This window comes from Ctenopharyngodon idella, chromosome 15 (genome assembly GCF_019924925.1).
Source record: "Ctenopharyngodon idella isolate HZGC_01 chromosome 15, HZGC01, whole genome shotgun sequence".
NCBI lineage: Eukaryota > Metazoa > Chordata > Actinopteri > Cypriniformes > Xenocyprididae > Ctenopharyngodon > Ctenopharyngodon idella.
The window spans coordinates 930,592-956,972 of record NC_067234.1 but is presented as its reverse complement, the minus strand read 5'-3'; the positions used below and the strand labels follow the sequence as shown (position 1 = coordinate 956,972).

At 37.4% G+C, this 26,381-nt stretch overlaps 1 protein-coding gene across 1 annotated transcript; it reads right to left on the bottom strand.

Moving 5' to 3' along the window:
• Positions 1-1,114: 1,114 nt before the first annotated feature.
• On the bottom strand, positions 1,115-25,944 carry myo7bb (myosin VIIBb). The gene is made up of 47 exons (XM_051863632.1): positions 25,651-25,944; positions 25,309-25,410; positions 23,791-23,943; positions 22,152-22,336; positions 20,747-20,868; positions 20,521-20,663; positions 20,228-20,341; positions 19,794-19,947; positions 19,616-19,692; positions 19,363-19,482; positions 18,649-18,791; positions 18,149-18,359; positions 17,930-18,065; positions 17,691-17,860; positions 17,463-17,603; positions 17,211-17,369; positions 16,562-16,654; positions 15,959-16,053; positions 15,793-15,877; positions 15,480-15,698; positions 13,920-14,120; positions 13,396-13,671; positions 13,121-13,273; positions 12,583-12,657; positions 12,325-12,473; positions 12,082-12,208; positions 11,285-11,404; positions 11,030-11,203; positions 10,694-10,921; positions 10,427-10,594; positions 7,998-8,115; positions 6,888-7,014; positions 6,548-6,711; positions 6,062-6,243; positions 5,478-5,602; positions 5,184-5,326; positions 4,877-5,030; positions 4,640-4,795; positions 4,445-4,550; positions 4,252-4,365; positions 4,074-4,164; positions 3,856-3,962; positions 2,603-2,788; positions 1,826-1,942; positions 1,660-1,743; positions 1,435-1,554; positions 1,115-1,349 (listed from the first exon to the last, which is right to left on the bottom strand). The coding sequence occupies exons 1-47, from the start codon at positions 25,666-25,668 to the stop codon at positions 1,257-1,259; spliced, it is 6,498 nt and encodes a 2,165-aa protein (XP_051719592.1). The 5' UTR covers positions 25,669-25,944; the 3' UTR covers positions 1,115-1,256.
• Positions 25,945-26,381: the final 437 nt, after the last annotated feature.

The following is a 26,381-nucleotide window of genomic DNA, read 5'->3' as shown; positions in this document are numbered from 1 at the left end:
AGGGGTTGAAAGAGGCACTCTAGGATATTTTTGGTTTAGTGGAAGAATTAAATGGCAAGAGAGGCTGTGAAAATCCCAAAAGCCAGTGCATGTTTCAGTGGATTTGGAAAGAAATAATCAACTTTAATGTGTATATTCAGTGTCTTAATTAATTTAACAGTGCTGCAAGATTAACTTAAGTATGTTAATCTAAACCGTCGCCGTTCAAAATCAGTTTGTTATACATTCATTGGGAGCAGTCTGACCAACATGTAAGCATTTGAATTCAGCCGTGTCACGAGAATAGAAATGTTCACTACCATTCAAAAGTTTGGGGTTAGGCAGATTTTTTTTAAAGCTTTTTAAAAGAAAAGAATGCTTTTATTCAACAAGGATGCATTAAAATGATCAAAAGTGACAGTAAAGACATTTCTAACGTTACAAAAATGTTTCTTGAGCAGCAAATCAGCATAATTAGAATGATTTCTAAAGGATCATGTGACACTGAAGACTGGAGTAATGATGCTGAAAATTCAGCTTTTCCATAACAGGAATAAATTGCATGTTAAAATACACTTAAATACACTTACAGTTATTTTAAATTTTAACAATATTTCACAATATTATGGTGTTAAGAAACTTTTCAAAAACATTAAAAAAAAATTTAAAAAAATCTTGCCAACCACAAACTTTTGAACAGTTGTGTAAAATGCCCTATCATGTTCAGATATTTCAGATCTTCCCCATTTTTAGTTACTGAATTGTAAATTATAAGCTTTACCAAACTGCAAATACTATAATAATTTAAATTATGGAATACTATTATTTATTACAAATTGTTCAAAGTCATCATTCAATGACAAATAAATTCAAAACCATTTTAAATTTTACATTTTATTGTTAAATATAGTTGTTCCTTCAAAGCAGTATTAGATAGATTAGAATTAGACTGTAAAAATACTGTCACCTAGTGTAACATTGCAATGCAAAGTCAATGAAAAGGTGGACTATTGAAATAATAATAAATATTCAAGCCTATAAAATGATTATTTAAGACATATATGCACATAGAAGAAGCAACAACAAAAACATTATGATTTAAACAGCTGATTCACTGACAGATCTATAGTGTCTGTTACATGCATATTAAAAAGTGATTTTCGACAGTAATGATAAATTGTAATTTTACATTCAGAGTACACCAAAATTACCAAAACAAATTATTATGGTAAAAGATTAAAAAAATGCTACCAAAAATGATCATACTACATGATGATTCAAGAGAACAATTGATTTCTGGGCCGCACCACTGTTATCTCCTTCATATACATGTTCTTGTAAGAGGACAGGAGATCACTTATTTTATAACCCTGCAAAAAAACAAACAGATGTATATATTAACATATACGCACAGGTAAGACACTTGCTGTAGTTGTGTGTGTGTGCTATATTTACCAGTGAGGTCTCACAGAGCAGAGTGTTGCCCTGCACTAGATTGCCAATGGTCATGTGAAAATAGGTGCTTCCGCTAGACCAGGAAGTGATCTTACTGAATAGATGCATCACAAGCACCTCCTGCAGGCAAGCCAGCCAAAAACACTTTTTAACTTAACAAGCTACGCAATGCTAAGGCGAGCTGTACGTTATAGTTGTATTAAGTATATACAGACAGATCGGTACCTTTGTCTTAGGGTTGGTGATGCTAACTCCTAGTTTGCTGATTGATATCATGATAACACTGGGGTAACTTTTCTCTGATGTTTGCTGGGAGTAAAAGCACAGTCAGTATCAAGAAAACAACTTCCATCTTAGCAGTTAGGCTTATTTTTAGTGTTGCCCTGATTACCTTTACTTCGAAGAAAGCACATCCAAAGGTGGGCCACTGTGAGATCATCTTCAGGAACTGGAGTTTGGCTTCATCTACAGTTATGCCTGCCTGCTTGTTATATGAGTTGATGATGTGCTGTAAACCAAAGGCCAAAACCATTCTGTCATCATGATGTTAGGGTCAGGGGGTACTAAACTATATTATTAAATAATGCTTTATACATTCTGATGCAACATCACTTATTATAAGGTTTCAGTTTGGGGTCAGGATTTTTTATGTTTTTTTTTTTTTTTTCTCAGCAGATAGAACAAAATACAGTAAAAACAGTAATAGTGAAAAATGAGTAACTTTTAAAATATTTTTTAACTGTAATTTATTCCTGGGAAGGCAAAGCTGAATTTTCAGCATCATTACTCCAGTCTTCAGTGTCACATGATCCTTCAGAAATCATTCTAATATGCTGATTTGCTGCTCAAGAAACAGTTCTTATTATCATCAATGTTTAAAATACTTGTGCTGCTTAATATTTTGTGGAAAACATGACACTTTTTTCAGTATTCTTTGATTAATAGAAAGTTCAAAGGAACAGCATTTATTGGAATTAGAAATCTTTTGTAACACTTTTGATCATTTTAATGTGCCTTTGCTGAAAAAAAGTATGTTTTTTCTTTAAAAAACTTTTGAACGGTAGTGTACATGTTTATGCAGACACCTGACTAAGGTTTGAAACAAAGTCAAAATGCACAGAGCCATATCTTTGAAATATATTCAATAAGTAAGAGGCTTGAGGATCACCTTTTTCCAGTCCTCAGGAGTCATGATCCTGTGCTGATCAGCTGGAACCAGATCTTTCAGCATTCGAGGGATCATGACAAACTGTGACTTATCCGTGTCAATCCGAGTACGGAGCAGCAGTCCTCCCAGAAAGATCATGTCCTCTTTAGACACACTATGGTAACCCCGCAAATACTTCGGCACTTCCTAGGAAAATTAAAAGGAGAGTTGGGCAAAGTTGCACAGCATATTAAAATTTCTAAATTTCCTCACTTCTGTTTCCATCATTCCTAATGAGATTTTTTAAAAGGGTTTTTGGTTAAAGGTGGGGTAAGCGATATTTCAAAAACGCTGTTGGACATTGTTGATATTTGAAATAAACCCAAAACAAACACACCCTTCTCTTCATTGCTCCGCCTTCAAAACTCACCCTCCAATCCCAACAACCCTTCCGAGTGCACTACGCTAAACACCGCATTCTAGCGGTCGTCAGTGCATCTCTTGAGATAGGTTAACTGCACATCTCTAAATAGCTGGCCTCTGTTACACACTCAATGCGAGACTGGATAGCTCTGTATTACAGCTGACGCGCAACAAAATAATGCTTTACGAAAAAAATAAAGCGCAGATGATGAACGAACGACAAGGAAGCACAAAAATGAACATACAGTACACAAGAGTAAACACAAACAAGAGTTCGTTGTTAGTTGCCAACAGCACAGCAGCTCCAGACAATCAATGACACTCAAACCCAGTGTTACTCACATGTGAAGCGGAATCAAAGCTGCCTCCGCGTCTGTTTTCAGGCCTTCCTGCTTAGCTCTCTCCAGCGCTTTTCTAATATTAACGCAGGTCCTAAAGATCTTGCCCAGTCATAACCCTTCATTCCACTGATATTCTTCTGAGCTATTTTGTATTTTGTCTCTCATCTCTCTTTCTGCAGTCTTTCTTCAAATCTCCCTCTTGCTCGTTCTCTCTCCTCGACCATCATATGCCCCCTAATGCTGATTGGCTACACGTTTGTTTTTGTTCTCTGGTATGTCGGTCCGACTAACTTCCAAACTGTGTTTTTCAAATATTGCTTACCCCACCTTTAAATGTCTGAAATAATGTCTGTGGTTAACACAAGCTTAAAATATTGTTTTATTCGGTTATTTATACGACATAAAATACATCAGCAATACCCCATTAATGATTCTTTTTAAGCCTTTATGTGTGCTAAATGGGACTAGAGGTTTTTGACCAGGTAAGGAATGATCAGATAGACAACATACCTGAGGAAAGTGGAACGTTAGGTCAGCGGTTAGATCTTTCCCTGGGATCACATTAAACCAGAGCTTCCTCATGAAGAGCACCAGGTAAGGAACAATAGTTGAAGGAGCTGTAATTCAAGATCAATGATGTTTATCATAGTGAGAGTCTGATTATAACACACACCTAAATAAATATTGGATTAATTACTGTATTTAGCATGTTAGCATATATAGCTCACCCTCCTTGACTTTCTTTCCTTTTTTAACGACCTGATCTGTGAGTTGCCTGAGGTTGTCGAAAAAGTACTCTTCAGAATCCATACTTACTACCTGAAAGTATCAGATACGCCACACACAGATTAGTATGAACTTAAAACATCACCTTCAGGGAAAAAAAAGAAGAATCATGTCTGAAACCTTATTGGCTGTTTTCACAAACAGACTGTATCCATCCGATGAGGAGAGTCGGAGGTCTTTAGAAATTTTGCGACATAAGTCTCTGATCCTTGTGGTGGTGGTCACCTCAAATATCTGAAATAAAAAAGATAGAATTTTTAACGTGGATGAAAAAAGGGAGTAAAATAGGTAAAACTAAAACGTTACTCCTTACTTCAGATGTATCGTTGGGAAAATGAACTTTGTGGAAGATCTGAGTGCTGTTATTCTGAATGGCATCCACTTCCACCTGGTGAGGAGGCAACTTCCTTCCCTCGATGCTGTACGGGACAATAAACAATGCATTATAGTTCAACGTTCGCCCTCATGTTCTGTTCATGTTTACATTATTTGAATAGTAAAGTTCTACCTGAGCATGGCTTGCATCCTCTGCAGGCAGGTGGAGGCCAGTGGCTCTCTGGGTCTGGACTCCAGAAAACGTTGAGCATGCCTCAGTAACAACTGACTTGGAGGAAAGAGACCACAGCACAGCCACAACAGCTGCCATCCTCGCTCCATACTCAACCTGAGAGAAAAACAACACAGCAATTAAAACAAATAAAGTAACATTATATCATATCTAGGTACTTAAAAGCAGTCAACAAACCCATGTTTGTTATTAGTCATCTGCTTCATTATTTGGCAGTAGATCTCATCTCTTAGCTCGACGTGCGCTGTTGCTGGCCCAAAGATCTGGTTTGTTAGATCTATGGGTGTTCGCACATGTTTGACTGGATAATCTCCCATATATTTAAGGATAGGTAGAGACCATGTTAAAGAAAACAGCGAGCATCATTCATTAAGGTCACATGTACATCACTTACAATTCACAAAATACACCATCCGTTATATTTGTAACTATATTAGATATGTAACAAATGATTCATATTTCGGCCAGTCAGCGGGAAGGATATCTGTGAAGGAGTCACAAGCGAGATGGCAGAGCTCTGAGTTGCCCTGCAGGTTCCTGAGCAGTGGTTGTTTCAGAGGCTCTTTGCTGTTGGCCCATAGTTTCTCTTTGGCTCCTCCCTTACGACCTCCTTCCTTACCGGACTCCCTGTGAGCCATTGAAAAGAGGTACGTGATGACGTTATCATTTAAGAAGCTCTGAGATGTTATCAAAATTGGTAACTTTCATGTTGCTCCTTTTTTGGAGCAGTTATCGTTTATGTCAGTTGAGAGATGACTGCAAACTGTACAACTGTCACCTGAAATAATCGAAAGAGAACTCCTTGAGAGTCATGTGGGCAACTCTCTCTGTGCTGATCTCCTCCATCTGCGGCAAGACCGGCATCACTGACTTTCTCCGTGCTGGGGTCAAATTCAGCAAATTCTAGAGGATAGAAATGACTCTATTTACATTTCTGTTCTTGTCAAACTTAAATTGACTTACAAAACAGCATATTTTGTCACTCTGAGAACCTCGCTGACGGTTTTGAAAACAATTTCTAAATATTTTTAGAATTTTTTTCATCATTTTATACTCTATCTTTGACCCTTGGAATTAAACTGTTTTAAAGGCAGTTTAAAAACTTTAAAGGTAGATTAATTCTTTAAAGAAACTATATAAAGCTGCTAAATATTTTAAACTGTCTTTAAAGAATTTAAACTTTCTTTACAAACAACCCATTTCCTTTCGCCATAATTTTTTCATTTTTTCTTTAGCTTTATTCTGGTATTTATTTCCAAAACAAAACCTCAAAACGCTGGCAGAAAATGAACACAATTATGGCCAGTGCTGAGGAGTAACCTCCTCAACAAATCAGAGTGAAACCAGAAAAATCATGTTTACCAGTGTTTCTTCTGTAGGCCTAGTCAACATCGGTAGAATCTGAATAGCATCTATGGAAACTGCTCCAGTTTGACTTGTCCTCTCATTCCTTGCTTTGATCCAGCCGTCTTCAGAAGCATATTCTCCATCCTTTATGATAAACAGCACATCACCCCTTCTGAAGCTCAGCATTGTGGGATCCTCTGAAGGGAAGAAAAATTAGAAAGATGAATATCCAAGCTATTTTGACCATTTTAATGGTTAGAAGACCCCATCACCCCAACTTAACATAAGAGTGCTTCAGTTAGTGGAAAATCTGTCTCATTAGATGGTTTTAAATAAAAAAAATACTTAAAATTAAAAACTAAAACAGTTACCAGAACTTTTACATGTGGGCTGTCCCTCCATCCTGATTTTTTTAACTTCCCCTCTGTAACTGTAATAAATGTAACTACTTACTGATTAAATAGTTAAATTCAAGGGTTTTAAATTTTCTAAAAGAAGCACCTTGTCTGCTAAGGTCCTGTATTGCCACAGCATACTCAGATCTCTTCTTAAGCCCTGAGATGAACTTGTTGACCAGATGCACAAATTCTTTTCCCTTCACAACCTTCAGCTCATACATCCCCTTTGGAGTTGTCAAACATACAATCCCACTAGACTTTTCCTCACTGTAAGAGAAAGGTTAAGTAGGGAGGAAAGGAAGGAAACAGAAAAAAAAGAATTGTGAAAGTGGTTCATCTCACAAACTAGACTGAGAATCTGCAGAAATAGTATTTGAAGTAGAAGTAGTTTATTAATGCTCAGGTGTAACTGAGGTGCTTCTCCATAGAGGTTTTTTTTTTACCTCATCATTTCGATTCTTGACACCTCAGGATAAGAGAGCTGCAGAAATGCGGCTTCTGTCTCGTCCTGAAAGAAGACCCCCTTCCAGTTCACGACAACTACAAACTGTTCTTCAAACATTGATGGACCTGAACAAAATACAACAGTGAATTCACAGATTCAATACATTTAAGAGATAGTTCACCCAATAAAATTTCTGTCATCTTTTACTCACCCTCTTATTTCTAGAAACCTGTATAACTTTCTTTCTTCCGTGGGACACAAAATTAATTATTTATAGTCGAATGCTATATTCAAGCTGCTCTTCTTAAATTTCAGTCTGTTCCTTATACAAATCTGTAAAATGGCTTCAGAAGATTTTTATTTTTATCTTTACAGTACTTGGTCCCCATCCACTTTTATTGTATAGAAAAGAGCAGCATGAATTTTCTTCAAAAGCTCTCCTTTTGTGTTCCACAGTTGTCAAAAGTACCGACTTCGGTACCAATCGGCACTGAAATTTAAAAAATTGCTCCCGTGTGTATCTGTGTAAGCGCTCGGTGAAGAGCGTCATTGATGACTATTTACAATGTTTTTACAGCATTGATCATTGAAGCCAATCATAGACATGTCCAATGAGCCGTGAACACAATGGCCAATCAGAGGTGTGGCCGCTCAACAACGCTCAAAGCGTCCCATTTTTTAAATTTCAGTACTGACCAGTGTTGCCAAGTCTGCAGTTTTGGGCTACTTTAACATTGTTGCTGCGGGTTGTTTTTCATGTCCGCGGGTTGAAGCAACCCCAAATAACATGATATTTAGACCCTGGAAAGCAAATTTTAGCAGGTGAACCCCACCAAATACACGTATTTTACACTCCAGAATGCAATTTTTATGGGGGACCCCCGCTGAAATGCGATTGGGCTAGTTTTGGGCTAGTTTTGAGTAGCAATTGGGCAGGTTTTGTTGTGAAAACCTGGCAACACTGGTACCAACGTGGTACTTTTGACAACTCTAGTAGAAATAAAATCATACAGGTTTGGAACGACATGAAGATAATGACAACAAAATGTTAATTTTTGGATTAACTACTCCTATAAGAACTAAAATCAACTTTTTTTTTTTTTTTTACCTGAAATCATGCGAGCCTCATATAACTTGGAGAAATAGACTGGCCACTTCTGCCGTGCGTATTGGACAATCTCTCCTTTCACTTCATAGGCAGGTGTAGTAGAGTTTATGTAAGGACCCTGAGAAATTACACAGGATTACTGTTTATTATTCTCTACTGCGTATTATTCTCCAAATTAGCACTGCCACCAAATCAAATTCTTTTGCAGCCAAATCAAACTATTGTGAACAATGATATATATATACACTGCTCAAAAAAATTAAAGGAACACTTTGAAAACACATCAGATCTCAACGGGGAAAAATTTCATGCTGGATATCTTTACTGATATGGACTGGGTAATGTGTTAGGAACGAAAGGATGCCACATCGCTTGATGGAAGTAAAAATTATCAACCTACAGAGGACTGAATTCAAAGACACCGTGAAAAAATGATGCAGCAGTCTAGTCCATTTTGCTGAAATTTCATTGCAGCAACTCAAAATGGTACTCATTAGTTTGCATGGCCCCCATGTGCTTGTATGCATGCCTGACAACATTAGGGCATGCTCCTAATGAGACGACGGATGGTGTCCTGGGGTATTTCCTCCCAGATCTGGACCAGGGCATCACTGAGCTCCTGGACAGTCTGAGGTGCAACATGGCGGTGTCAGATGGACTGAAACATAATGTCCCAGAGGTGTTCTATTGGATTTAGGTCAGGCAAGCGTGGGGGCCATTCAATGGTATTAATTCCTTCATCCTCCAGGAACTGCCTGCATACTCTCGCCACATGAGGCCGGGCATTGTCGTGCACCAGGAGGAACCCAGAACCCACTGCACCAGCTTAGGATCTGACAATGGGTCCAAGGATTTCATCCCAATTCCTAATGGCAGTCAGGGTGCCATTGTCTAGCCTATAGAGGTCTGTGCATCCCTCCATGGACATGCCTCTCCAGAACATCACTGACCCACCACCAAACCGGTCATGCTGAACGATGTTACAGGCAGCATAACGTTCTTTACAGCTTCTCCAGACCATTTCACGTCTGTCATATGCTCAGGGTGAACCTGCTGTCATCTATGAAAAGCACAGGGCACCAGAGGCGGACCTGCCAATTCTGGTGTTCAATGGCAAATGCCAATCGAGCTCCACGGTGCCGGGCAGTGAGCACAGGGCCAACTAGAGGATGTCGGGCCCTCAGGCCACCCTCATGAAGGTATAAGATATATATTTCTGATTATTTGGTCAGAAACATTCACACCAGTGGCCTGCTGGAGGTCATTTTGTAGGGCTCTGGCAGTACTCATCCTGTTCCTCCTTGCACAAATGAGCAGATACCGGTCCTGCTGATGGGTTAAGGACCTTCTACAGCCCTGTCCATCTCTCCTAGAGTAACTGCCTGTCTCCTGGAATCTCCTCCATGCTCTTAATAATAATAATTAATAATTCCTTACATTTATATAGCGCTTTTCTGGGTACTCAAAGAGCTTTACATATGGAAGGGGGAATCTCCTCAACCAACACCAATGTGCAGCATCCACCTAGATGATGCGACGGTAGTCATATTGTGCCAGAATGCCCACCACACACCAGCTTATTGGTGGAGAGGAGACAGAGTGATGAAGACAATCAGTATATAGGGATGATTAGGAGGCCATGATGGACAGAGGCCAATGGACATTTGGCCAGGATGTCGGGGCCACACCCCTACTCTTTTCGAAGGACATCCTGGGATTTTTAACAACCACAGAGAGTTAGGACCTCGGTTTAACGTCTCATCCGAAGGACGGTGCTTTTTCTTTGACAGTATAGTGTCCCCATCACTATACTGAGGACCCACACAGACCACAGGGTGAGCACCCCCTGCTGGCCTCACTAACACCTCTTCCAGCAGCAACTTAGTTTTTCCCAGGAGGTCTCCCATCCAGGTACTAACCAGGCTCAGCCCTGCTTAGCTTCAGTGGGCAACCAGTCTTGGGCTACAGGGTGATATGGCTCTTGAGACTGTGCTGGGAGACACAGCAAACCTTCTGGCAATGGCACGTATAGATGTGCCATCCTGGAGGAGTTGGACTGCCTGTGCAACCTCTGTAGGGTCCAGGTATCGCCTCATGCTACCAGTAGTGACACTGACCCTAGCCAAATGCAAAACTAGTGAAAAACAATCAGAAAAGATGAGTAGGGAATGTCAGTAGCCTCCACCTGTAAAACCATTCCTGTTTTGGGGGTCGTCTCATTGTTGTCCATCTAGTGCACCTCTTGTTAATTTCATTAACACCAAAGCAGCTGAATCTGATTAACAACCCCCTCTGCTACTTAACTGACCAGATTAATATCCCAGGAGTTTAACTGACTTGATGCTATTCTCTGATTAAAAAGTGTTTCTTTAATTTTTTTGAGCAGTATATATATATATATATATATATATAAAACATAATGAATATACCTGTGTGTGTGCAGAATGGACCAACTGCACTAGTTTGACCAAAGACTTGTTCTCAATTATAGTCATGTTCATGCACTCGCGAACAATCTTCTGGGAAGTTTCCATACTGCTTTCAGAGCCATGCTTTATATAGTAATGTTTGGCTGCGAGCTGCACATAATCATCCTCCTAGATGAAGATTATAGTTCAACAACAGAGTATAAATCACAAATCCTGTTGGAATAATATACGCTATATGAACAGATCAAGCACAGATCCTGGACTGACCTTATCAGACTGATAGTCTCCATGTTTGAGTCCATGGATGATCTGCCTATAGATGAGGTCTGTGCTGACTTGGTCAGATGAACAGTCATGCCACGGAGTGAAGATTTCTTTGCGGAAATAGAGGCGCCAAGGAGCATGCTGTTCCTCTCTCCCCTGCCTCTTTTCTTCCTGCTCACACATAGACACGGCATCCAAGACATGCTGACTGCCACTGCCTAGAGACCACATCTGCAGCAAGAAATGCATATGTGAAGACTTTTGTTACTATTGCTCATTAGTTACATTTGACCTATTACAAGTGAAGATGCATCTTGAAGCCATTCAGATGTCACAAACCTTCTCATTCATTGCAGCATATAGGGAGAAGCCATAAGTGTCCTTCAGGTTTATTTTCTGGATAACTGTATTGCACACCTCTGCAGAAGTGCTGGCTGAGTCCAAATGGAGGTTGATGCTTCTGCCATCCATCAGACTCACAACCACTGCAATGGGGTTCTTGGTCTCTACAGACTTGAAGTTAGAGGAAAGAAAGGTTGGTCATGTTTAGGGTAAGGGTAGTATTCTTTATCATTTCAAACAGGGGTTACCTACCTGTAGTTCAATCCAGCATGGTGGCTCACTTCTTTCTCCATTGGCTAAAGTCCTCCGCAGTCGCTCCGCACAGTAGGAGGAGTATTCACTCGGCCCATGGCATATAAAGCTATCCAGGTACTGTGGCCAAAAGGTTGTGGAGCATAACATTATAACATAACATTACATAATATAACATTAAATAAAATAACATAACCTTACATTAAATAACACAAGTGTTGGGGGTAACGCATTACAAGTAACTTGAGTTATGTAATCAGATTACTTTTTCAAGTAACTAGTAAAGTAATGCATTACTTTTAAATTTAAAACAAAATATCTGAGTTACTTTTTCAAATAAGTAATCTGAGTTACTTTGTTTTTTTTCTAGACTAAATGTGAGCATTTACTCATCTCACTTGCAACATAAACCACATTTAACAGCAAAACAACACATAACAAAACAGCATTATACAACATATAACAGAATGACATTATAAAATGGCATAACATAACACAAAATATAACATTAAACAACATATAACAATAAAACATGACATACCATATATATCATTGGTTTGATTGGTTAATCATGGCATTTGTAATATGATTAAACGTTGTAACAGACCATGGTCCAAGAGAACCTATTTCCACATAGCTGTGCTATGATATGATACAGAAAAATATTCAGCAGAAATTATTGCAAAATAAACCCCTTCGGGACAACACATTACTCATGTCAGTGTCCTGATCACCTTGTCAGGTTTATTTTGCAATAATGATAATTACAGAACAGAAATCAAAATAGTATTTCATACCTTAGTGAGGCGGTCTGTAGGGGAAAAAATGCCCAAACAGATGGACAGAAGGATCCAGCCTCTGTTTGCACTTTTGTGGTTCTTATTGTCTGTTAACTGCTTACAGATCTGACAGTAGATTTCATCTCTGAAAAACATATAAAACGTATATAAAGATTATGTAACCATTATCTCTCTGTATGAGGAATGCAGTATATCACACATTATGAAGAATGTAAATGACCACTGGCCCATCATATTAACCTTATATCTTGTCGTACAATGGCATATCCCACAATAGTGTGTAATTTCTCCAAGGGTGTCATTGGACGATCAAAAGTTGGTCCCTCTCCAAACATTACATCCTCTTCCTCCTGAACAGCCTCCATTTTAGGTTGTGGTACTTCTTCTGGCTACAAATGTCATCAGAATGGTTAGTAAGAACCTGCTATGATGCAGTTAATATGTTTTAGCTGCGGATAATGTTCAGTGTTGTACTCATAGTATATAAACACATTTCACCTCTTCTTCAGGAATGGCTGAGTGTTTTCGTTTCCCTGTCCCCTTCTGCTGCTTCATTTTTTTTCTCAAAAATTTCTGCAAAAAAAACAAAAAAAAACACAAATGTTTGTTTGATATAATGCTATAAGAAAAGCACTAGTTACATATGTTGGGTAATTACATTTTGTTATTGTATGACATCTGTAACAGTACTGTATTTATGGTAATTGGTTTTAATTTGTCCTTTTTTGAAAAAGTAAATATTTAATTTTCTTCCTCTGTATACACATTCACATCTTTATATTGTAATTCCTCACATTTCCACCAGGAGGCACTACCGGTTGCTCACATCTGATTTTATGTGTGGTTGTCACCATCTATGCCACTGGCTGTGTAACACAACTGAATTGGCTAGTCTATATTTTAAATATGTGTTTACATTAAAATATTTATAGCAATATAATATATACTAATTCCAAACCAGCAAAATTATGCTGATTTCGGCAGGTATAGACTGTACATCTGATAGATTTTTATTATGGTGTTTTGATTTTTTTACCTGATCTAATCCAACAAGGTTACTAAGTCGTCGTGCTTGTCTCTGACCGAGGTTTCTCTGAATGGGGTCGGCTATAGCAGAAACACGTTCTTGCTTCGGCTCTGGAAGATCTCCCATAAATCTTAGTATGATCCACCATACTGTCAAACTGGCCTGGAGGAGATAGGAAAAATGGAGAGAAGAAATAAGACAATACAATACAAGACACAATGTCCCAGTTGACTATCAAGCCTCGCTTTAAATGGGAACATGATGCTAATGAGAACAACACTTGCCAGGGTATCCCCTTCATCCTCATGGTAGAGCAGGGGTTTCCGCAATCTCTGTTTGATATGTGAGTGGGTAGAAGATCCTTGAAAGTGTAGAGATGCAAATATAGCGAAAGAGAACTCATCATCCTCAGCTTCTTTCTTATCCTCAGCTTCTTTCTCTTCCTCTTTATCATCTAGATCGTCTTCGCTGATGTCTGGTACTGACATCACTTTCCTCTCCCTTACTGGGCTCTCTACTAGTTCAACCTCTTCTAACTTCACCGGCTCTGCCTCTAAATCCTAGAACATCAGGAACATTTCAAACAAAGTTAGCATTAACCTAGAAATAGCAATATTTTGCATTCCTAAATGTCTTTGAAAGACAGTATACAGTATTATCACTGACAGCATATGCATTATGCTTTAATTGACTGTGCATTGACAATAAAAGGCTTTTTGTATTCTGGAAAATTAATTTGATCAGGAAGTGTTTGTTCCCGTCAAATACGTGTCCTTCTTCCTTGTTCTACTGTCAAGATAACGCTAACCTCAAAACCCTCAGGGGCTGGGCCCTCTTGTCCTCCTAATGCACTCGGAATGAAGCCAAAGAGATTCTCCACCATTTCCTCATCTTCCTTAGTCTGGGATTTGGCTGCTTCCTCGTTTTTTCTGAGCAGCTCCTCTAGGCGTTGCTGAAGCTCCAGTGCTGCCAGTTCCTGAGCCTCTTTTTCTTGCGCAGTCAAAAACGCCTGAGAAAGGACAAGGGTATGAATAAAAGCATAAAAAATTAAGTACACTACCAATCAAAAGTTTGAAATAAAGAAGTTTTTAGGGCCTGAGCACCGATGGTGTGAGGACCCTATTGTAATTGCTTGGCCAATTATTCTTCTTCTCCGAAATGAATCGCATTTTTGAGGGCCTAAACATGCTCGAAAACTCATGAAACTTTGCACACATGTCAGAAGTGGTGAACATTTACATCTGATATGGGTTTCAGAATTAGGTGTGTCAAAATGGCTCGATAGTGCCACCTACAAAATTTCAATCAAGTGCCCTTCGTGCTACGTTTCATGTACAGGTATGAAATTCAGTAGACAGATGTAACAGCCCAATACCTACAAAAAAGCCCTGGGGTGCAAAATCTGTAAACCCAACAGGAAGTGAGATATTTTGAATTTTCTCTGCAAAATTTTGGCAGTTTTTGCCATTTCCACACATTGTACTTTAACAAACTCCACTTATAGCTTTAATCAGATCAACATCATATTTGGTCAGTCTAATCAAAAGGCCTTTGAGACGTTAAATTGCGAAGATCTTGAGTTTTCGCTGAAGGGCGTGTCCGTGGCGGCCTGGCAAAGTTCGATGTTTCGCCATGAAACAGGAAGTTGTTGTAACTCAGGCATACAATGTTTGATCTGCTCCAAACTTCACATGTTTGATAACAGTCCTGGTCTGAAGACATCTACATGGCAATATTCAGTTACAGTCAAAGCGCCACCTGTTGGCAGCAGGAAGTGTGGCACTTTGAAATGACTTTGCCATATTTCCCATATTTACTCGCTTACATGCATGTCACCCACTGTTCGCTGTTTTTTCTAAGTCCAACGGGTGGCAATGAGCCCGGGTGCGAGGGCCCTTTCATCGCTGCTTGCAGCTTTAATTTTTAAATGTTTTTGAAATAAGTCTCTAACGCTCACCAAAAATACAGTAAAAACAGTAATATTGTGAAATATTAGTACAATTTAAAATAACTGTTTTCAATTGGAGCATTTTAAAATGTACTTGTATTCATGTGATGGCAAAGTTGAATTTTGATGATTGATGTCTTCAGTGTCACATGATCAGAAATCATGAAGGATCATGTGACACTGAAGACTGGAGTAATGGCTGATAAAAATTCAGCTTTGCCATCACAGGAATAAATTACATTTTAACATATATTCAGACAGAAAACAGTTCTTTTAAATTGTAATACTATTTCTCTAATACTGTTTTAATTATATCTTAAATATTCCAAACGTTTGACCGGTAGTGTATATAAAGCAAAAAACACTCTGCAAAAAAGTACTACAAAGAAGGTGGTCTGCTCCATTCCACTATAAACTCACATCTGATTTCATTCTCTTGAGGGTTTTCCTGGCCAGCAGTCCTCTGGTCTGTGTCTGCAGAAGTATCACTGCCTTTTTTTTACATTTCAGGTCTTTCCTGGCGAGGTAGCCACGGGTCTGTGTTTGTAGAGTGATGGTTGCAGCCCGCCTGCGCTTATACTCTGTATGGAGCTGCCGACTGCGCACTTTCGCCTGCAGCCGAGCAAATCCCTGCTTGAGCTAACAAGGTAAATAGAAACAAGGTTTCATTATGTCACTACACTAATTTTAAGGGCTATTTCATACAGACATGAGATGTTCCTGCAAAGCTTACTTTGCAAAAGTCTTTCCTGTCTCTGTGGCCACGCCAGTTTTTCTGCAAAACCAGAGCTGCCCTCCTCTTCTTTACAAAAGCTGCTCTGTATGTGGATGAAGAAAGACTTAGTTTAAAATAGCTGTACAACTACATAAAAGAAACACTACGACAGCAGGGAACGAACCTGTCCTTATGGGCAAGCATCACTCTTTGGATGATAAGTGCCTTCCTATAAAGCTCTTGCTCTCTCGCCATTTCTAGGTAGGAATCATGATGATCCTGGAACAGGGAGAAATGAACCACACACGATGCAAGAAAATCTTTGTGTGAAAAAATATATAACATTACCGTTCAAATGTTTGGGGTCAATATGATTTTTTTTTTTTTTGGTGTTTTTTTTATTTTATTATGTTATGCTCTTAATCTGTGATTTGATTCTTCAGAAATCATTTTAATATGCTGATTCTTTGATGAATAGAAAGAACAGTATTTATTTGAAATATAATTTTTTTAACCCCCTGGGGTCGGCAGTTGCGCCGGCGTGACCATTATATGGTCATCATATGTCTTTAGAAAGCTTTAAAATTGAATGTGTCCTTTCTGAATAAAAGTATTAATTATTTTTTTTTTTTTAATTTAGGGACCCCAAACTTTTGAACAGTAGTTTATGTTTAATATAATACTAAAAATGGCAACAAGGCCTTTGGAAAGCAGATTTAACATTACAGGGATGTATACAGATATTGATATAAACTTCTTATAATATACTAGAGAAAGCCTGAGGTACCCTGAGAAAGATTTTGGTGTTGCCAATCTTCCAGTCCTCTTCTTCTTTGATCATAGCCTTGCAGATGGCTGCACAGCAGCTGGAAGGAGGCTCCTGATAAACAAATAACAGATATTTTATTTATCAAATTTTGCCAACCTGGTACATTCATCATGTTTAAAGCTGAAGTGTGTAATTCTTTTACTTTCTCCTGTCAGTTTAATATGCGTAGACAAAATTAAGGATTCCCACAAAGTGTAAACATTGCTCAGTTTTGAGTGTCTCCACTAGCGTGATGCAGGCACACATTAGCATTGGCTGTGTGAAGATGCTGGCAGGACTACTAGAATTTCTGACCAGTGGCAGATGGGGGGAGTGTTTAGAGAACATGTTCGAAATTGGTTATTAATATTTGCGTTTTGCTGATACTTGCATGCTAGTGGTGCAGAAATGATACACTTCAACATCAACATCATATACACATTATTCCTAGCAACCAATCACAGCCATAAGGCAATGATTGGTTGACAGGTATTAAGTTTCAGGACCAGCTATGGATGCTAACACATTAAGCCAACAAAACTCATCTACATTAATCAACTATCACTTTATATTAAATAATTCACATATTTAGACCATCACATCTGTAAATAATCATACTGTCCCATACAGTTTTGGGGTCACAATCTACAGTCTTCAGGAGCACACGATAGCGGTACAGGAAATCTTTAAAGGTGTGCCGGATGGGATATCCCGACTTGCGTATTCTAATGGTCTCCAGCATTCCAGAGTAGCGAAGTTGCTGCATGCAGAGCTCTCTATCAAAAACCTGACAAGGAAGATAAAAGAAAAACATGATTTGAAAGGTGTTCTGATGGCTACACAGTATAAAACATGTAACTTAAGGCATGTAAATTGATACCATGGACATCTTTTTGTCATTTGGTTTGAAGCAACGTATGAAGAAAGGCTGACAAAGAGACAGGGCCTTCATCAGAGAGTCCAGAGACTGACGGAACTGGCCACTCAGAGTAGATATCTGCCGCCTCGAATCATTTACTTGCTGTGTGACACAAGAGAGACAATTTATTGAAAATCTGTTGTCAATGTTGAGTCAATACTGTCAATCTGCTTAATAACTGTCCCATACACGTAATGAGTTCTTTGGCGTCATGAGGATCTTGTTGGCTTTGTTAGCATTCTTGACTGAGTTTGTATTCATCTCCTTCTCAAAGATGTGCTTGAGCAACTTGTTGGAAGATTTCCGAACCAGCTCCATCATGTCCATGCTCAGGGCATCTCTGTTCTTCTCCAAAAAACCTGACAAAATACACACCTTTCAGACCAGTAACAATTTGCTTTTTAAAGTCTTTAAGTAATGAATTGTACCTTCACAGTCGTAATGAACCAGCCCAGCAAAGTGCTGAATCCCAAAATGCATGCCATGTTTGCTCTTGGATGAGATGTACAGTTTGTTCCCATTGTGTTCTTGGTTCATTTTGTTTAACATTGTGGCATCTGTTCCCTGCATTGAAAAAAGGACAACATGTGGTGAGCACAGACAAAATATTACTATATAAACCAGACCATGCAGCTGATGAAACTCACCTTAGGGAAGTGGCTCTCTTCATCAATCAGAGCCAGTATGTTGAGAGGTTTAACGGCCAGCAGGTCCAGGGTTTTCTGGTTGTCATTGAAAGCAATGCGCTTCCATGAGATGCCTTCTTTACTATATTCATCCTGCTCCAGCTTAAAGACGTGTCTCACAAAGAACTGCTGCAGGTGCTCATTGGCATAATTAATGCACAGCTGCTCAAAACTAAATAGTGGGCAAAAGCACAGAGATATTTAAAGCATGGGTAGTGTCAAAATTGATTGTACAACTATAAGCAAAACATACTTAAATGTAAAAAAAAACAAAAAAAATCAATCTATCTATCTATCTATCTATCTATCTATCTATCTATCTATCATCAGTCTGTCTGTCTGTGTCTGTCTATCGAAATACAATTACTTAAGTACTTTAAACCCCTGCTGAACAACCATGTTAATGTAACATTATATTTTGTAGTTTAAACTAATTATTAGTTTAGTCAACAGACACTTACCTGTTCTGAGGGAAATTCTCAAAGCCAAAAATGTCAAGCAGTCCAATGTACTTGCGCGTGTAAGAGGACTCATCAGTCTGGGGTTTGTGAATGGCGCTGTTTATTTTTGTGAACATCCAAACAAACAGCCTTCCGTACATGGCCTGTCAGGGAGTAGGACAAACATTAACTGACATGTGCAACAATAATGAGCATTTAGGAAGCCTGAATGTCTGTTGGGTATACACCATGTTCAAAAATTTGGGGTCAGTAAGTTGCAATGTATTCATTTGATTCAGCAAGGACACATTAAATTAACACTAAAGACTTTTACATTGCTACCAAAAAATAATTACTGCTCTTTTGAATTTTCTTTTTATCAAATAATCCTGAAAAAAATCACGATGATTTCCACAGAAATATTTCTTGAGCACCAAAGTGTCATGTGACACTGAAGACTGGAGTAATGGCTGCTGAAAATTCAACTTTGCATCACAAGAATAAATACCATTTTAAAATATTAAAATAGCAAGTAATATTATTTTAAATTGTAATAATATTTCACAAAATTACTTTTTTTTACTGTATGTTTGATATGTTGTTTGGTATGTTTACTGTATGTTAAATAAATGCAGCCTTGGTGAGCAAATGAGACTTCTTAAAAAAAAAAGTTTGAAAGTATAGTGTAACTAATCCTCTATCTATGTTAAATCTCCAAAATGAGCTTTTGGGTACCTTGGCAAAAGCATCTCTGGTGTCTGTGGCCTGCTCTGAGCTGAGTGGTTTGGCGACTATCTCTCTGTTTGTCATGAAGGAGCGATAGGTAAGACTCTTTTCAAGAACTGCATCTTCTACCTGCAATGTGACAGAAGTGCTGTCATCAAATACATTCAGCAGCCAAATGTTTGATTACATAAAAGAAAGTAAGCTTAAAAAATGATTTGAAGTGCTAAATCAGCATTAGCTCTGAAGAAGCATTTGTCTGTACCTCCAACAACTTGGCAGAGACAGAAAAATTATTTGATGACAGAACGTCACAGCTGTCCATGTTATTTATTATAGTGCCTGAAAAAAGATTATGAGCAAATCGGTCAACTTCAATTTATGCTATTATAAACTTTTTAATGGGAAGATAGTTTTCATATTATTAGGTTATACACACTAACCCTGAAAGTTGATATTGCCCATGTGGAGAATGGCAGCCAGTAATTTGAAGATTTCCCAGCAGTCCTTGTCTGAGAAAGTGAGGATCTTTAGAGCAGCGCGAATCCGTCCGAATTCATCAGCATCGTCCCGACCATCACATGTCAAACAATCCCCCTAGACAACAATCAGGAGAGTCAGATATTGTATTTCAGTTATTATTAATATCAAAACCTGATATAGGAATCTGAATATCAGAGCAGGAGTGAATGTAACACTCAATGGATGTAACACCAGTGATGTAGTTATTATTTAATTGTATCTGACTCAAATTATACATTTAAATTCACAACAATACTCCAAAACTTAGAGTTAAACATTTACTGAGTACATCATGAGCATAACGTGTTACAGTTATCCTCTCTTAAACTTACTAAACACGAATTGAAGCGCTCACCTCAGTCAGGTACTTGAACTGTGATGCATTACCAAGGGAGAGAGTCTTCTTATGCTCACTTTGCATCCCAGATAACATACAATAGAAAATGTGGTAGTTCCTTTCTTGTGGTGCCTTAAAAATTAAATAAATTCATTTCATTTTTAGGTTTTAATCATTAAAATGCAAGACTACAGTATTTATCAAACATTAAAGATAATTTTCATAAGCACTATTTGAATCCAATGACGCTCATAAAAGCACACAGCTCTTGATGCTTTTGCTTTCTCATGTAGGGTGCAACTTAGTCTCACCTGATGACAGACACGAGACTTCTCCAACAGGTACTGCTCCATGTGAGCTCCCTCTATAACACCTTGTTTATTAAAGAAGATCTCCACATATTTCCCAAATCTGCTGGAGTTGTCATTGCGAATGGTTTTGGCATTCCCAAAGGCTGTAAAATATGAATAAGTGAGACAGCTTTCTACGGAAAAGATTGAACTAGTCCACCAAACAAGGATGATGTTCAGTGCTTACCCTCCAGGACAGGGTTGGCCTGTATGATCTGCTGCTCTATCCAGGAGTGCTGCCCGCTCACAGCAGCCAGGAACTGAAGAATCAGTTTAGTGCTTTCGGTCTTTCCTGCACCAGATTCTCCACTGACACACAAAACAGAAGCGTTTATTATTCGTTCATTGTTTGCTAAATTAATAAATATAAATGTGGTCAAATCCATTGACACAGAGCTGTTGTGCGATTAAACAAATATTAAATCAGAATATGAAAGGCGAAATCTGGAATGAACTCTGCTACTTTCACATTTGTTATTTATATTTTATTGATTTATATATGATGGTGAAGAAAACCCTTAAAGCTAATAATAAACAAACATTGCAAAAACAATGGAATAGAATAGAATAATTAACAAAGCCATTCTACACCATTGGGTTTGATGGCTTTTTACATTCACTGTTTCTGGCATTAGCAAATAGAATAGAATAGAATATTTACATTCACTGTTTAGCATTAACCCAAGTACACAAAGAGCAGAACTCCATTTTGTACATTGACTACAACATGCGCAAATTTTATGATGTTATGATATATGACTAAATGTAACCACATTCCTTACATAAGCAGCATACCTGTATTTATAGCCATTTATAGCCACTTCTACATTCTTACATACTGTAACGACTGGATTGATCAAACACACAATTGTAAAAGTTAATCTTCACAGCCCCTAATCCATGCAGACTCCGTGATATCTGGTTTCCCCACTGAGAACTATCACCATTTGCTCCCTTCATACATGTCAAAGACACTTGGGAGATAGTGCCTGCTCAGAAAAGTACATGCTACAAGAGACAGACATGCAGTCCCATAGAAATGGAATCATTTCCATTAATTCATTGACAAATCTGCCTAATGAATGAACATGTATTGAATGTACATTTTGTGTGTTATTACTGTTTGTCGTCATTTCTTCATTCAACGCCGAAGATATTTATTACAACTTCAGAACCATCGGACCGAACCATCAATTTCTCCCGAGACTGCATATCTCTTCAACAGCTAAGCCAATTGCAAGTATCGTACATTTGAACACTAAACAGCAATTTAGTATTAAGTTGTGAACCCCTTTGTTAACAAAGGTGCTTTATGGTGAGAAACTGATGGTTCTTCCAGCTCGTTAAATGACTCTTTTCATAGCTCCATTCCTCTGTTATGCTACGGTTTAATTCACTTCCACTTTCTCATTTCCTGTATGCGTGATTTGTATGTATGTTTTTGTTAGATTATGTGTTCGTGATTTAGTTAAATAAAACTTTTGTTAACTAAAACTAATTTGCTACAATACTAACCATATAAAATTACTACTTTCATAATACAGCCATTAGATTAGATTCTCAATGTTCAGAAGAAAAGATCAAATATGTACCTGATAATGCAGCACTGGTTGCGGTTATTGCGGCGCATGTTGAAGTAACAACTGTCAGCAATGGCAAAGATGTGTGGTGGGAGCTCGCCCAGCTTACGCTTGTGATACAGGTGCACCTGATCAGCTGTGTAGATGGGCAGCATCTCATAGGGATTCACTGCCACTAGGACAGAGCCAATATAGGTCTAAACAGCACACACAGAAAAAACAAAATACATCACACAGCTTAAATAGACAGTGGGATCTAAATATCTGAGACCACATCTGAAAACCTGGGCTTCTAAATTTAATTTAACCTAAAAAAAACCCCCAAAAAACAAAAAGTTTTAGGATTTACAACAATGAAACCTTGTGATTTAAAAATTATTAATAAATATTTCAGATTTTACACTATTTCTAGGTCACTAATCAAATGGGTCAATTTGTGACACTGATCATGTGCTGCTGTAATTACAGCGAAAGACAGACAAACCTAATTTTTCACAATTTTTGTACAAAAATTTACAGTAAAAATGGCATCTGTGGTTACCAGAGCTTTACCGTAAAAATACGGTAGCAACATCTAAAGCTTTACTGTTAAACTCAAAGCTCAACTGGCTAGACTGATATCTCTTTAAACTAAGATTGTGGGCCAAATGCTTGAGCCAAGTTTTCATGAGCTGTACACGAAAAAAAATGTTGTTCGTGACAAGTAAAATTATGTCTGACCCTTTCCATATTCTGTATGAGGAATATCAACTTTTGCAATCAAACAGAAGACTTACTTTTACATCTAGAAAGTAAACTAGAAAGACCATAAGCTAGAAAGAATAGATCACGGAAATCTTTTATTCATCAGTCAGTAAAATTAATAAACCAGAATTGGGGGTCTAAGTAGGCCTCAGGATTCTGAAGAAGGGAATGGACTAAATTGTTGCACTGCAGCTGGATGTGTGTTTACATACTTATATGTGGTTTTGTGTATCAAGTGGTGTCCATTGTAGTGTGTTTTATTATTTGATGTTGATGTGTATTGATGTGAATTAATGTGAGACAGTAAACGTTGTGGGATGCAAGACGATTTTTGGAAGAAATTTCAACAAAAAAGTGAAAATTTAACTGAATTTACAGATTTAACCTAAATTTACAGTAAAATGTATATTTAATCAACTGAAATAATGTTAATATACCAAATTGCTATAATCTGTTTATATAATATACTGACAACCACCTTAAAAACACAGGTGGTAAAAAGAAAACCACATGATGAGCCAAATTCATCACAAGTTTTTCTGCAAGCTGAGGTAAATACTAATATATATATGAGCACACAGTCGTAAAAAAACCTGTAAATTATAAGCGGACTTGTTCATTTTCACTTCTAAAAGTTGTACATCAATTGTAATTTTATCTTACCGTAAAATTACATGAAATATCCCATTAGCTCTAGCACAGTTTTTCAACATATAGAGTAAGGGAACTTACTCTTAACCAATTAGCAGGTTTTTACCGTAGCATTTTTTTTAAAATTACGATCAAATACTAAACTCAAATACTAATAATTTGCAAAAACATTATCATTATGATGATTACACAGGATAACTAAAAATCATCAAATCAATTCATTTTTGTTATGACAAAGTAACATGAATCTACTTACATATATAATACCCTGTCTGTGGCGCATTAGCAGATTTCTGAGTAAACCAGCTTCACTGAGGTCTCCCAGTCTGATCATGTCATCCACACCCTCCACTGAGGTGGGGTGCATAGGCTTAAGACTGGCCCTCTCTCCCTCCGAGATAAAGTGGTCCTGGGAAAACCATCACAATACTTGAGATTCATCTGATTAGACAAGTGTAGATTAACTACAACATTAAAGAATGTGTTGTGATATAATATTTCATTGGCATACAGAGGAGAGTGTGGCAAGTTGTCACATTTTTACTCAAGTTAATATTTTCAGTGTATATTTATTTAATTAATTTTCTGTATAGACGATCTTAAAGTCTTGACAAAAAAAAAAAAAAAAAAAAAAGAAGAAGAAAAAAAGATACTGTACACATTTAACCATTTGTGACAACACAAATGTAAACCCGGATAAGTTGACAAAACTAAAAAAACATTAGAGGAAATAGAAATCCCAGCCCTTTTTTAGTTAAATTTAAGTTTGTCTAAATTAAAAGAAACAAGTTCATAAAACTCAAAACAATAAAACAATTCAATTACTTAAAACATGTCAGTTTCATTTTAAATACTTATAAAAGTTAATTTGATGGAACTAATTTGTTTGAGTTTGCCCTACTCAAACCAATTAATTTTAAGCGTTGGGGTTTACAGAACGGATATTACACACATTAAGGAGCTGTTGTCACAATGAAACTGCCATTAAACATTAAATTCAACATATAAGAATTGAGTTAGAATTAACCAAATTAATTCCTTAAAAGTCAACCATTTAAAATGTGTAAAATTGGCAAAGACCATTACAAAAACCACAAACTGACATAAAAAGCAAAGAGTCAAACTGACCAACTAAATGGAACACTAATCACCATAATAGTGACCAAACATTTTCAATAAAATAAACATCAACATCTAAACCTCTGTTACTTCTTGTGTTTCTCTTTCCTTCAGTGATTCTGCTTGTTATCATCAGGTGTCTTCAATGTTGGCAATAAAAAATTAAGAGTTCTTAATTCATCTTTGACGTCTGTCTGTTATTCAGATATTTTTGTTGAAATTTTACTTAAATTTTACTAATTTTAAATGGTTGACATTTAAGGAATTCATTTGATTAATTCGAACTCAATTCTATTTGTTGAATTTAATTAATAATATTGCTTGTAATCTGTTGCCAAAATTTTGTGGAGTAGATATAGCGTATTACTTTTTACAAGCTATAACATTTAAAACACAAGTGACAATTTGATCCACATGGCATTTATGAGAAATACACTTGTCTTGAGAACACAGATTAGCAAAAATATGATTATAGTGTAATTTAGATTGTAGTTTGGAGGACAGAATTCACAAAAAATACTTATTTACATAATTTTAAGAGGGTCCTGAACTGAGTATTTAAAAACCAGCGCACAAACCCACTGCTATATAAAGCCTCTGTGACAACTAGCCCGGTCTCTCCTAGTGTATGAGTCATCTGAGTCATCATTTTTACCTTCCCTTCATCATCAGTCAGGTAATAGCGTCCACTCTCTGAGATCTTCACACACCCTCCAATAGGGACCCCAATACTGGAGTCAATCCAGAAGTGGTCCCCCTAGATTCAGATTCACATTAACTACATTTTAATACCAAACACTACCCACAACCAACTTAAAGCCTTGAAAATGTCATTCAATGAATTGTTCACAATACAAATGTATTACTTCTATAAAATGAAGAAAAAATGAATAAATGAGTAAAATGAATAAAAAAAAAAAAAAAAAAAAACATCACTGTGACAAATAAAATAAGAAACAAATAAACAAATTAATTAAAGAGTCATAAAATGAATTACCTTTTTTAACATCACCATTTGGACAATCCTTTTTGTATCACAGGCATCTAACTAAAATTAAAAACCAAAAAAAGGCACTTAAATAAATATATTAACCGGTTGGAAATGTAACCCTCATCAAAGCGTATACGTCTAAAAACTATGACTTTGATGAATGGCAACCGGGGACAACACACCCTTGCTGACCAGTTCCAAGAAGGAATTAAAAGTCATACGTGTCCAGAAATACTTTTTCCATCCGCTTGTGTGACAGCAACAAGGAAGTGTCCCTAGTTTTCATCTCTTTATGGCCCCTAGACTTTGCTCCATTGTGTGCTGATTTTCACCATCAACCACTGAGGGCTGTGAATGGACGTCATCACCAGTCTGAGAGATTCACTCTTTAAGTTTCCAATGTGCTGTACTGCAAACAAAGTAAGCAGCAAATCACTAGTTAGGCAAGGACTTCAAAACCAAGAGATTCTTGGTGGTTTGAGACATTAATATGTGAAATCTGAAATGCTGTGCATCTTATCAAAAAAAAAAAACCCTATCCATTAACCACGCACAACATGTGCCTTTTGGACTTTTCACGCAAGGGGAAGATGGTACCAGAGGACAGCTTTATTATTTGAGTCAGAGTGGCTGTTAAGCAGTAAAACTGTGAGATTCTAGAGGATACATTCATTTACATAGTCTCAGTGAACAGATACTGGACTGCAATGTAATTGCTTGGGTGTCATATAAGCAGT